Source organism: Antennarius striatus, chromosome 15 (genome assembly GCF_040054535.1).
Source record: "Antennarius striatus isolate MH-2024 chromosome 15, ASM4005453v1, whole genome shotgun sequence".
In the NCBI taxonomy this organism is placed as follows: Eukaryota; Metazoa; Chordata; class Actinopteri; order Lophiiformes; family Antennariidae; genus Antennarius; species Antennarius striatus.
In genome coordinates, this window is record NC_090790.1 from 19,238,262 (window position 1) to 19,251,142 (window position 12,881).

At 44.1% G+C, this 12,881-nt stretch overlaps 1 protein-coding gene and 1 long non-coding RNA gene across 6 annotated transcripts in view; one reads left to right on the forward strand and one right to left on the reverse strand.

Moving 5' to 3' along the window:
* Positions 1–12,881, reverse strand: part of znf462 (zinc finger protein 462) — a 36,875-nt gene that overhangs the window by 18,738 nt on the left and 5,256 nt on the right. For 3 of the 5 annotated variants that reach the window (XM_068334314.1, XM_068334315.1, XM_068334319.1), the window contains exon 2: positions 61–320. In XM_068334314.1, the coding sequence (XP_068190415.1) occupies positions 61–280 (220 nt within the window). In that variant the 5' untranslated portion in view covers positions 281–320. Of the gene's footprint in view, positions 1–60; positions 321–1,192; positions 1,289–1,554; positions 1,572–11,052; positions 11,149–12,881 lie in introns of those variants that run through there. The other 2 variants (XM_068334317.1, XM_068334318.1) reach the window with 2 other exon arrangements.
* Positions 2,520–5,837, forward strand: LOC137608909 (uncharacterized). Its single transcript, XR_011038250.1, has 3 exons — positions 2,520–3,065; positions 3,170–3,237; positions 5,425–5,837. It is a non-coding gene; the product is annotated as an uncharacterized lncRNA (long non-coding RNA).

Sequence of the window (12,881 nt, forward strand, 5' to 3'; positions counted from 1 at the left end):
GTCAACAATGAAATTGCGCCTTCTAATCCTCAATAATTTGAATCAATACGGTCGACATACTCATTTCAGCTTTAGGAGGCGTGTAATTGTTATCGTCCTTGTTGTCTTTATCCTCATATTCTTCGCCCTCCTCCTCATCTTCCTCCTCGTATTTCAGAGACTCGGAATCATCTGCATCTGCAGGCTGCAGGAAAACCGTGTGTACTTCCTGGATGTGGGTCTTCAAGTCGTCATATGACTCAGCGCGGAAGTCACAGCCATCACACTGCAATACCTCCATCACTGGACAGAGGAAGAACTCCCTGGAAAATCAGGGAAACCTGCAAAGAGGGAGAGCGACGGTGAGGAATGTTCAAACTTTCCAAAGAACACAGAATCACAGGGAAATATTTTTCATTTTTCCAGATGAATGTAGCTGGAATAAAATAGATCAGGACACAACACGCTGTGTGTTTATTTCTATCTATTATGGGTCATCACTATTAAATATATCTCTACAATACCAACAAACCAAAACCATTAAAATGATCTTTCTCGGTGCAAAAAAGCATTTTCTAAAAATAAATCCACAAATAAAGACACCTTTGTTCATCCAGCACATATTTTTAAAAAAACTATTTAATAGTCGAGCTTTCAGAAATCTCTGAAAGAGCAGAATTAATCTTACGCCGACGTCGGTCGGTCCTGCGAACGCTCCTGTTTTTGGAAAAGAAACCCAATCACTCTAATTTTATAGTTTCTTTGGAACCCAATCAGTAAAACGTGTAATTATTGACTCCCAGGTACATGGGAATAAAGGTGTAGTTGGAGAAATAGACGTTATGACGTTATTCTGGTTTTTATTAGAACTATTTTTACAGACGAGGACAGAATACTGACTGACTTTCACCACATGGTGCAATCACCTGAAACCAAACATCAGCACAACCCTGAGTCTGAAGGACGAAGGAACTATTCCTCTCCTATGCTGCGCTCTAAGCCAAGTCATCAGCCGCCGTCGCCACATCAGTCTCTGGACTCTCTGGCGGGGGTTTATCTGGCCACTGCTCTGGGCAGATATTCTCTGATCACAAATCTTCTGCAGTAATAAATGATCAATCATCTTTACTTCATTGACTTCTCCAGCTCTCTCTCTCTCTCTCTAGAAACCTAAACTGCTGAAATTCAGGCACAAACACACACTTTGTCTCACCGGAGCATCGAAATGTGTGATTTAGGAACAATCTGCGTCCACAGAAAGCAGCTGAGACAGTCTGATGACATCTGAGTTGAGACGCTTCTGAATGAGCTTCCGTTTTCAATATGAAACCATGCATATGAAAGCAGAAACACACACACGGACACACACACATCAGTTTCATTTGTTCAAAAGGGACAAGAGGTATCCACATACAACAACCACACTACTTTTATTTTTAAAATTAAAATATATTCGTACGTATTTTACCTTAATTTAAACACAACATAACTTTGTGATTATAAAACAACACAAGTGTCATTTGAATTTGCATAACGAAACATCCAAATTACAAGGATTTCATCATCGTTCTTTACCACGTGTTGGCGGATGGATACAACATCAGTGAGACCGGATCTCGTTCTCGTTGGTGGAGTAAAGACGTAGCTCGTGTGTTCTCCTGACTTTTGCGTTTCTTTTCACATTTTATCATTGTTTAGATAACTTATATATAATTAATTATACACCGATTTTTTTACGCCCCGCTTCAAGGCGGTGACGTATTGTGATTGTCAGTGTTCGTCCATGCGTTCATCCGTCCATCCGTCGGTCCGCTAAAAATCTTCGCAATCGTCGCAGATAGAAAGATGAAACAAAAAGCACATCACTCGGGCAGCAAAGGGGATGGAAATTAAATGATGACCTTGACTTAGAGAAAACTAGGTCAAGGTCAAATTTCAACTTTTGTACACTCAGGAACCAGATAAGATAGAAAGACGAGGGAGAGGGCCAGTGTGAATAAGGCCATAGATCAAAGCTAGTGCTTTGATCAATGATAGTAGGTAGTAGTAGGTAGGGTAAACTTTTGAGTTCAGGGGTGTCGCAGGATGTTGCAGTCTCTGACTGCATTGGTTCTAGTTTCATAATTTAGTAGGTTTAGGGCTTTTTTACAAGGCTGGAACGGATTAAACTGATTTTAGTGATTTTAAATGGTTAAATGTTGTTTAAGAGTTCAGTCACGGAACGGGTTAAACTCGTATCTCCAGGTTCTACCGTAGGTTCTATTGTATCCCATCGCTAACAGTTAGCTTCACATTCATGTTGCGACGCCAGACGACGTTTCATCAATGGCTGCAAACTTCAGCATAAAACATGCGTTAATAACCATCGTCATCTAATCAGAGCTCCTCATGGAATATTCTCAAGAGTAGTTTATTAACACACACACACACACACACACACACTACGTTCTGGGGCGGGGCTTCCGTAGACCGGACTAGTTTGTCCACCACATCCCACAGACATTCCGCTGGATGGAGGTTCCTGGACTTTGGAGGCCAGATCAACGCCTCAAATCCATCCTGAACCTCCGGTGGGACAACAGGAAGATCCGTCCTGCTGATGAAGAACCATCCCCATCTGTGTGGAGGGAAGTTCCTTCATGTTCTGCAGACACGTTTGGGTTCTTGTCAGAGTTCCACCCACGTGAACGGCAGAAGCCGGGTTTCTGGTCACACCACTGAGCACAGAAACCGGTTCTGTGGAGCAGCTCCTGCTTGCTGGCGCAGGGCGCTCTGGGTAAACAAGCAGCATTCAGATTCCACCACAAGCGTCCTTTCATCAGGCGCCTCAGACAAACAGTCATCAGCGATGGGCGCAGCAGAGGAGGTTGTCACATGACTGTCTGACCGTAAAACGCTGAATGTCTGATGACTAACGTCCCAGTTCCTGTTGAAGACCAACAGAAACTAGCTTGAAGGACTGAAGGACATCCTCTAATCCTCAATCACAATCCAGCTTTTGTGTTGTTAAAGTCACAAAAAATGTTTGACTGGTGGAGTTTTGAGGTGAAAGTTCATCTGAGGATCATCTCCTCTAACATCAGAAGGTCGGACTGCGCAAATCATTTCCTGTTTGTCTTTGAAAAGTGTGTAAAAATTAACAAAAAAATGGTTTTATTTCCTCTACCCCCCACTGGGTGTGTCCAATCAGGCTCCACCCCTCAAGTCGGATCAAGAGGCCCAGTCTTTGATTGGATGAAAAACAGGAAGTGACCAAAGGTGTGTGTCAGTAACTGAATGTCCAGTTAGACAGCTTTAGGTGACCATTAGCGACGAGCTAGCATTATTTACTCAGCGTCCTGTTGCTCATTGATTCATTGTTTTTTTTACGGAAATCAATAAAGTTTCTATTTTGAATCTTTAAAAAACAGAATGTTTTTGGAAACAAGCAGTTGCAGTTTGCCCGTCGGGGCACAAGTTGGCGCTGTGGAGCTTTAATCCTCTGCAGTATCAACTCAATCTGATTGGCTGACGTCGTTTGTTGTTGTGGTGTTGACAGGAAGTGGGGTTTTGACATCATCGCATTGAACGTTTAGCTTCTCACGGCGGCGGCTCCTTCGTCAGTGTGTGTCACATGTTTACACCACAGAAGAAGAAACTTAAGACACACTTCGATAGGCCACGCCCCTCAGCTCCAGAGGGTTAAAGAAGTCAAACAGGAAACAGGAAGTAGCCCAGCAGCAGCAGCTTTGGCGTTTACTATCCAGTCCAGTCGCCTCAAAACTGAGACGCTTCCAGAGACACGCCTCTTTTCCACACACACAACCAATGAGCTGTTGGATCAGACAGTTGGGAGCCACGCCCCTTCTCTACACACGGGCCAATGGGCTGTCGGATCTCCATGTGATCAGGCTCAGCTGCCAGGATGTCCCTGAGCAACCAAAGGGATCCATTGTTCAGGGTCGGGTTACGCCCTCGCCTTGGGTGTGGGGGGTTGTGGGGGGGTGGGGAGGGTGTCGACAGGTTCTCTCCCAGCCGGAGCGCCATCCCGGTGCCGGGATCCCTGACACGGATATCAGGAGGAAAAAAAAAAAGCCTCGGACACAACCGCCATCTGGCGGGGACTTGGCAGTGGCGTTGGCGTCGAGCCCCCTTTGCCGCGCCAATCTTAATGGAGAGATCGTGTCGCCGCTTTCATCCTGTCAGCCGGGGGGCTCGAGTACAGATCCTCCTCTGAGGGCGGCCATTTTAGGAGCCGACTCGGCGCTTTAGGTGTTCCGCCAGCTTCCCAACATGGAACCAAAGATCCGATGGTCCTCAAAGCCGGGCGGCGGCGACACCGGAGCTGCTGACAGAAATCTATCTGCCAGATGTAGACAAGCACAGATCAGCTCAGAGCAGACAGGAGCTGGGGGGGGAGGCTGGGGGACTTAATGGGGGAGGGGGCCACGACAGAACCACCTGGAAGACCTTCAGCGGCAAGCAGCAGAGGACAAAGGCCTCAGATGACCTCCGGATTCCAAAGTCTACTGATGTTTGTTAATCACCAACCGGTTGCGCGGCTTCGCCGAGCGTTCCAGCGCCACACCCTCCCCCCGTCCTCACAGCAGCTGCTCGCGCTGAGAGGGCTGTCCAATCAGCATTAAGCAGATCACACACAGATAGTCCTCAACCGCTGGTCAGAGCGGGTTTACCATCACAGGAGAACCTCCAGAAACGAGCTGAGACCGCATCTCGTTCTTTACCACGTGTTGACGGATGGATACATCAGCGTGGCTGCATCTCGTTCTTTACCGCGTGTTGGTGGGTGGATACAACATCAGTGACACCGGATCTCGTTCTTTACCGCGTGTTGGCGGATGGATACAACATCAGTGAGACCGGATCTCATTCTTTACTGCGTGTTGGCGGATGGATACAACATCAGTGAGACCGGATCTCATTCTTTACCACGTGTTGGCGGATGGATACAACATCAGTGAGACCGCATCTCGTTCTTTACCACAAGTTGGTGGATGGATACGACATCAGTGAGACCGCATCTCATTCTTTACCACGTGTTGGCGGATGGATACGACATCAGTGAGACCGGATCTCGTTCTCGTTGGTGGAGTAAAGACGTAGCTCGTGTGTTCTCCTGACTTTTGCGTTTCTTTTCATTCTTTATATTGTTTACATAACTACTATAATTAATTATACACAGGTAAAGTCTGCGTGTCTATTGGTTGATATTTTTCAATATAATTTTTTAAATAATTTTTTAATAATTTAGCGAATTAAGATGGAACTTCTCGTCTTTAGTTGCGGAACTACTTTAGTTGTGGATGAGCATCTTGTCACTACACATACCCTCAATAATTAATGACGCATTGATTGGGAATGACAGCATGGTTTCTGAGGGGAGGGTGTGCAGCGGCGGGAACAGCAGGTAACACACTCATTGATTTCTTTCTTTTTTTTTTTCAGAAAGGAGATGACAACATCAGAAGAAAATCAATAGACTTTTAGTTCCACCAAAGTTATTAAAAAAGAGAGCGAAGAGGTGGAAGGTTGGACACGTCTGATCGGATGCAGCTCTCCTCCTGCAGCAGCAGGACCGCATCGCCGCGGGCTTGGTCACATGACCAGCCTGAGTCTAAGCTCCTCCCAGGAGGAGAGGGAGATGACTAAATAAAAAATAAATAAAAGTTACTGCCTGAGGACAGAACCCAACAGCTGTCCTCAAATCATTATTGATTATCAGATCGGTGATCAGTTTTAAACTTAATTGCATTCACAAAAACCTGGACCAATCAGAATCATCCGTGACGTGGAACCTGGACCACCAGGACCTGATCATTCAGACCCGCTCCAACAGATCTACATCAAACTCCTTCTGTGTGTGTGTATGTGTGTGTGTGTGTGTGTGTGTGTGTGTGTGTGTGTTGGTATCTGAGTCACTGCTCTCACATCTCTGGGAAACATCCACTCACTCTTACGTTGTTTATCCAACACAAACAAACGATCAGTTTTCTCACAAGGTTGTAAATAAAAGAGTTCTAACATCAGACGAGCATAAAAATCACCGTCTGATTGAATTTATTGGAATAAATATGGATTTCATCTTCATTTGTTCCATCAAATTAAAATGTTATGACTTCCAGGAGCCTGAGGTGAGCCCCCCCCCCCATCTGAAACCAAACATTAACTTCCTGTCATAGTTAAATAGTCGTCGGTTAATCCAAAATCCTAAGATGGGGGCTGATCAAGTGATCAGTCCTGATCAATAAGTCATGGTGCCATTAGATAATATTAGCAAACGCTGAATAATTCATCCTCGGTAACCGTTGCTAAGTCAATTTCCTGACTTTGTCACTCTTTGGTTACACACTCACTGTACCGGTTGCCATCCAGCAACATGTTGTTAGCATGTTAGCCATCTGGTCGCTAATGGTCTGCCTTGATGCTGTGAGTAGTTCAGGGTCAGTGGGTTTTTACAGCGTTTACTGACTGAAAGCCTGCCGTTGTAATTACTAATTATAATCAGTATATTAAAAAAATTTAAATTAAATTAAAAATAATAATTTGAAGCTGTTTTACAGATTATAGCTTCAGCATGTCATCACACATACAAGCATTTAGCAGCTAACAAGCTAAAACCGCGTGACCGTAGAGGTCATGTGACGTCACGTGAACACACCAACATCTCAGCTTCATGCGGTCGTCCTAACGAAGATGTAAGTTGAAAAACGATGTAAGTTGAATAAACTCATCTCCAGACCAAAATGTAGATAACCAGTTCTGTCCTGAACTTTATCTATAAATGTATTTTCAATAATATTTAGTTCATACCAATCTATTTTCATTCATTCATTCATTTTCCTTGCTGCTTTTTTGCTTACTTGGGTCACGGGGGTTGCTAGAGACTCTCCCAACCGAACATATGGACATGAGGCGGGCGTATGTTAAACTTACAAACAATTAAATAAATTTTTTTAATATATTACAGAAAAAACGTCTTCGTCTCGTCTTCAGCTGCTTTTTCCTCATTTTGGGTCACAGGGGTTGCTACGGACTAATAATATGATATTATATGTTTTTATTCTGATTTATTGTACAGTAACATGATATTATGTGTTTTTAATGGTGAAGTTGTATTTGTGGGAGACAGACGTAAAATGGATGAAGATTTGATTTTCATTTTTTCGTGCATTTATTTTGTAAACCAAAGTGTCATCAACAAAGAAGTTTACCTGTACACCGACACCCCTGTACTTTACACGACTTTGTTCAACCGAGCACGCCGTTCAACGATTTCGTTGACGTCACTGCCGTTAAAAGTCGACTCGCTGATATCTGGACAGACAGGACTGTCAGCTAACATGCAACCACATGTTCAACACGCCAACGTTCTGTTAGCTGAGCATGCTTTACCTCCAGAAGAACAACAGCCGGCAGTGGTTGGGGACGTCCCCACGGGCCGAGGCCATTCCAATCCCAACCCTCGCCATTCGCAGCATACTTCCTGTCAATTAATCTGTCTAACCAGTGAAGGAGTTAAGATGACTCGATTCAGTCAGACGTTATCCGTCAAAACAGAAAACCTGGTCCGACCTGACTGACCTCCATAGTTTGATAATCTCTACCACATATCTGGCGTGTGATTCTGGCGTCTGATTGGCGACCTCAGGAGGAAGTTCCACACAGGTGTCTGGTGTCTGGGTGTTGGTCGTCATTTAACACTTTTCACCCCAAAACAATCAGCTCCGTTTCATTCTGTTCTGAGACCCCTAGTGTCCTAAACTGTTGGGACGGGCTGCCAGAAGAGGACACCGCTGCTTACAGTAAACAAAAAGGCGTGAAGCATGAAGAGGAGCGCCGACGATGAAGAGTAAAGAAATACCAGGAAGTGTTGGGAGCACAAATACCTCCACACCTCCAACGTCAATAGTTATATCACAGCGCGGATGACGTAGCAGAACGCTAACGTGATAGCATTGCTCGCTTCAGAGAAGTGACACCACCCTGGGTTTTGAAAACCTTCATCACCTGGACGTCATCATCAGACGGTCAACAAAAATATCATTTTACGCCAAGGCGGATCTATTTTTAGTCAGGATGTAACCTCCAACCGCAGAAACATGAATGAATCTGAAGCGCCTTAATCTCAGTAGCCCCGCCCCTCTGCCACCCCTCTACACACACACTCACAACCCCCCCAGTGTGTGTTCTAATCTCCTCAATCTGGATTTTCAATCACATTCCATTCATTTGGATCACATTCCACACCGTGGCGCAACATCAGGAGTCGTTAATGAGTGGGTAGAATTTAGAGATTATACCCTGAATTATACCCACTCATTTAATTAATTCATTAATCAAAATGATTAATTAATTTCAATTAACAAAAATCAATTTAATCCGTTCCAGCCTCAAAAAAACCAACATATTTTTATCAACCAATAGACATGCAGACTATCTGTGCATAATTAATTATACACAAGTTACGTAAACAATGATAACGGATAAAAAGAAAAGCAAAAATCACAAAAACACACGAGCTACGTCTTTACTCCACCAACGAGAACGAGTTCCGGTCTCACTGATGTTGTATCCATCCGCCAACACGTAGCTCGTATCTCCAATAACTCCTATCTCGCGATGCTACATTCGTCCTGGTGAGCATATCTGCTCCTCTCTGGTGATGAGAATCCACCCGACCGCTTCAACACCTCAGCAGACATTCCTGAAATGATCCGATCAGACGCCGCTGCTCATTTCAGGTAGTCTGAATACGCAGAGATGAGACATCGATCCCACCTGGCCGATCGATGGGCCGGTGTCTTCAGAGGGGGAGAAGTGAGGAATCCATAATGAACGCTTTGTCATCACATTCATCAACCGTCTGGATGAAATTCTCATTGATCAACTCTGATCGTTCTCATCCCGTAGATTCTGATGTGATGACACTGATGTTAATCTGGCAGCAAATCTGTTCTAGGAAGCAGAAAGTAGGTCAACCTTTAGCCAGCAAACAGCACTTCACCAAAACTATAAATATATCCAGAGTTCCTTCATCTTGAGCCACAACTTTGTCCAAAACATAGCAACAAGCTAAAGACACAATACAAGCTAAATACACAACAGGAAGTACAAAAAGTGAACGTCAGACCAGTAGCTTACAATGCTAACGCTAGCAACCTGTTGCTCTGTAAGTGACCATTCAGCCCGCTTATATAATCTATACAATATATTATATATTAACAACTATATAACATGTTATATACTGTAGTTGTTAATATATATCTACTATATATATATATTATGTGTTAACGATTATATATAATATACAATTAATAATTATAATTATACATATCATTATATATTTTATATTACAAATAATAATTATATATTATTACATTAATATATTAATATTTATGTCTTCTTATCCCATAACATTTTATTCTAATGTATTAATGAAGCAGAAAACTTTGTTTCCGTCTCATCAGTCAATAAAACATATATACAGTATATATATATATTATTTATATAAACGATTTTATACTATTAATAATTATTATAATTATATATATTATGTATTACAAATATTAACATATAAATGTAATTATTTATTATTGTTATGTATTTCTGTCTTCTTATCCCATAACCTTTTATTCTAATGTATTAATGAAGCAGAAAACTTTCTGTTTCCGTCTCATCAGTCACTGGTTCTACTTTCTGAATGGCGTTAGCCAAACTAGCGTAGCCTTCAGCTCTGGTATTTTTAGCCTGCTGTTGGCCTCCTGCTCATTTTTCCAACAGAGCTTCCTCTTTACAGAACCGTCCATCTCAGATGGAGAACTGGATCTGGGCCTTCTGGTCTGGCTCAATCTGGATTTAGATCAGATAAATCTAAATTTCAGAGATAAACGAAATCCATCAAACATTTCTGACAGGCGTCAGACATCCCATAATGCCTCAACCCGGCGCTGAAGAGCTGCAGTTCATTCAGCCTGCTCTGCGGATCCGTCTGCTGCCCGACCTTCACCGGGGGTCACATCTAAAGAACCTCCTCACTGCCGCAGAACCAAGCGATCCAAATGCATTGTGGGTAAAGGAATGGCAAAAGAAAAACATTTTCTGCTCAGCTTGAGAATTTCACTACTGGCATTTTTGCAAATTTCCACCATTTTATTGAGGTCTTCATCCTAATCCTAATCCTAATCTTCATCCTCAATTTTACTTTCCCTATAATTTACTCAATAATGAGCTATTATGATCCAAATAATCTGTAGGAACCAACTGATCATCTTCCTATCAAAAGGAGGAGGGTGAAGGGATGAAGGGGTTCCCATCGACACGGCAACCAGTTGCCATGCTGCTCTAATCCCAGGAAGAAGTTGGTTTCCTGTTGTACGTGAGCGTCTTCTATCCAACAAGGTCAGGCGCCGCCGCCACCGCCGCCGTCGGCATGTCTGACAGCTGATTGGTTACCTGACATCCCCACCAGCCTGACCTCTAACAACGCTTCATATCACAGAGGACGTCCGTCCACCAATCACACGCCTCTGTCTGAAGCCGCCTCAGCGCGGTCACCTCAGGGAGGGGAGGGAGGGGTCAACGTTTGACCCATAGGGGGTCAGCGGGGTCAGCTGACACAAAAGGAACGTGAGGAACGTGGAGCTTCTACTGGAGAACTTCTAAACCTCTTCAAGAGTTCCTGAGATCTAAAATATTTATTTCTCTAGAATGGAAATAATAAGAGATAAAACTAAAAGCAGGCTTCTGCAACAGGATTAAATATTTTATCAAAAAAAAGAAAGATTAAGTGCATATTTCAATGAATGGCCTCAGGCGTGATTATACGATGAAGGAATAGGTAGATATATTTGGTTTTCTCAAGAGGGTTCCTCCCTCCAGTTCCACAAGAGACAAATTCCCAGAAAGAGCTCCATCGACGCTGCAGCAACAGAGCAAACACGCTTCAAACACGTGTCCCCGGGCCAGGTTCAAGGAACCGGGTTCCAAACAGATCCTGGAGAGGAACCAGGAAGCATTTTTTTTGTATGGTTTCCCCCCCCCCCCAACAAAGACAATCAATCCAGGAAACCTTACATTCCACGTCCATCTCTCGGAGGAAGCCACTTCCTGTCGCGGGGTAAATCCTCCTCTCAAGGTGCCCAGTTCTAAGCGTTTGGTCTCACTTCCTGGTCACGTGATCAGACCCCTTTCTCATCTCGTCTCCAACCTTCACTCCATTCTGAGTGTTTTCCTTTTCATCTCCTGAAACGCCTTCAGCGGTATCCGTTTCCAAGTCGCCATAAAAGAACAAAAAAACAAAACAAAACACATGACGAGAGGAGCCCCAGATGCAACCGAAGGGATTCTCAGTAAGTGGTGCTCTGGTGGACATCTGCCAGAAAACACTGCAATGCTGACTTCCTGGTTCGCCTGACACGGCAGTTACTACGGTTACAGAGAGCGGGGTGAGGTTACGGAATATGTGAGTGACCAGAAGACGACTCAGCAACCCGGGAGAGACGCTAAAGACTCTGGATCGCTTCAGGAAAGAGGGGGTTTTTTTTAGGGGATTTTTTTAGGGGATAGGGGGCTGGAGGTGAGGTTCCTCTCCGGGTTCGCCCTGAAGAACCTCCCGAGGCAACAAGTTTGAGACGGAAAGATGAGAGAGCCATCAATATTAACTCCTTTCCAGGCTCGCCTCTTAAATATTTCATCGACGTCGGACGGCTCCGTTGCTCCGGAGGCCGAGCCGGTGTGGATCTCCTCCACAAGCCCACTCCTGTTCCTGCTCAATGCGGGCCTTGTCCGGCGGCACCACGCCGCCTATGGAACGGGCGTCTCCGAAGAATTTTTTTTCTCTCGCCACAAGCAGCTCAAGGCCGGAACACGGAGTCTCATTAAAGGAGGCATGAATCACCTAAATGTCCATCCATCTCACATGTGTCAAACTCAAGGCCCCGGGGCCAAATGTGGCCCTCAACATCATTTTATGTGGCCCGCGAGAGCATAAAAGGTCAGATGGTCTAAAAATAAATAGGTCAAAAGTGTGCTTAGACTAAAACTACATTTCCCACAATGCAGTAATTCATCCCATTTTAATGTCCTAACTTGTGTCTGATGTTATTTTTCTTTATTCATTGACAGTTTGATCCTTGATTGATGGAGTTCTGTGGGTTTAATAACCTGACAAATTAAACGGTTTTATTTCTGAACAGAGAAACTAATTTCTGGTTTTCCACTAATTTCCCTGCGCGGATCAGAATCAGTATATAAAAAAAAATAAAAAATCAAAATTTAAAAAACAAACACATTCTTTCTGTGTAACTGTAATGTTTGTAACTTAAATAAGTAATAAATTCAGAGTTACTTAACATTAAGGAGTAGTTACATTTAGTTACATTACATTGAGTTACATTTACTTAAATTTATTAGTTACATCTGACCCTTTGAGGACAGCCGTTATGCTGATGTGGCCCTCGGTGAAAATGAGTTTGGCACCCCTGATCTATCTCTTTTCTACCCCCCCCCCATCTTTAAGTGACCCGTTACCCCCCACTAATGGGCTGTACCGACATTTTTGACCCACATGGATCAACTAACACTGTCTGATCTTCATTCTGCATAAAACAAACTCGGTCAAACACACGATTCCAGCAACACCGAGCTGAAAGCTTCTCCTGGTTGCCGGGTGGTGGTGGTAGGGTGGGGAGGGGGGGTCATGTTTGGATTGAAAGCAAAGGGTTGGGGGGTGGAGGGGGGGTGGAACCAGTTCTGCAGCTATGTGGTGTGGTAACTGACAACACGAACTGGAACGGCACCTCCACCGGAGCTGCTCCCGCGGTGCGTTCAAGGACAAGCCCACCCCGCGTTGAGATGTGTTCACAGAGACGTAACATGAGAGCTGGTTGGCGGGTCTGGGGGTC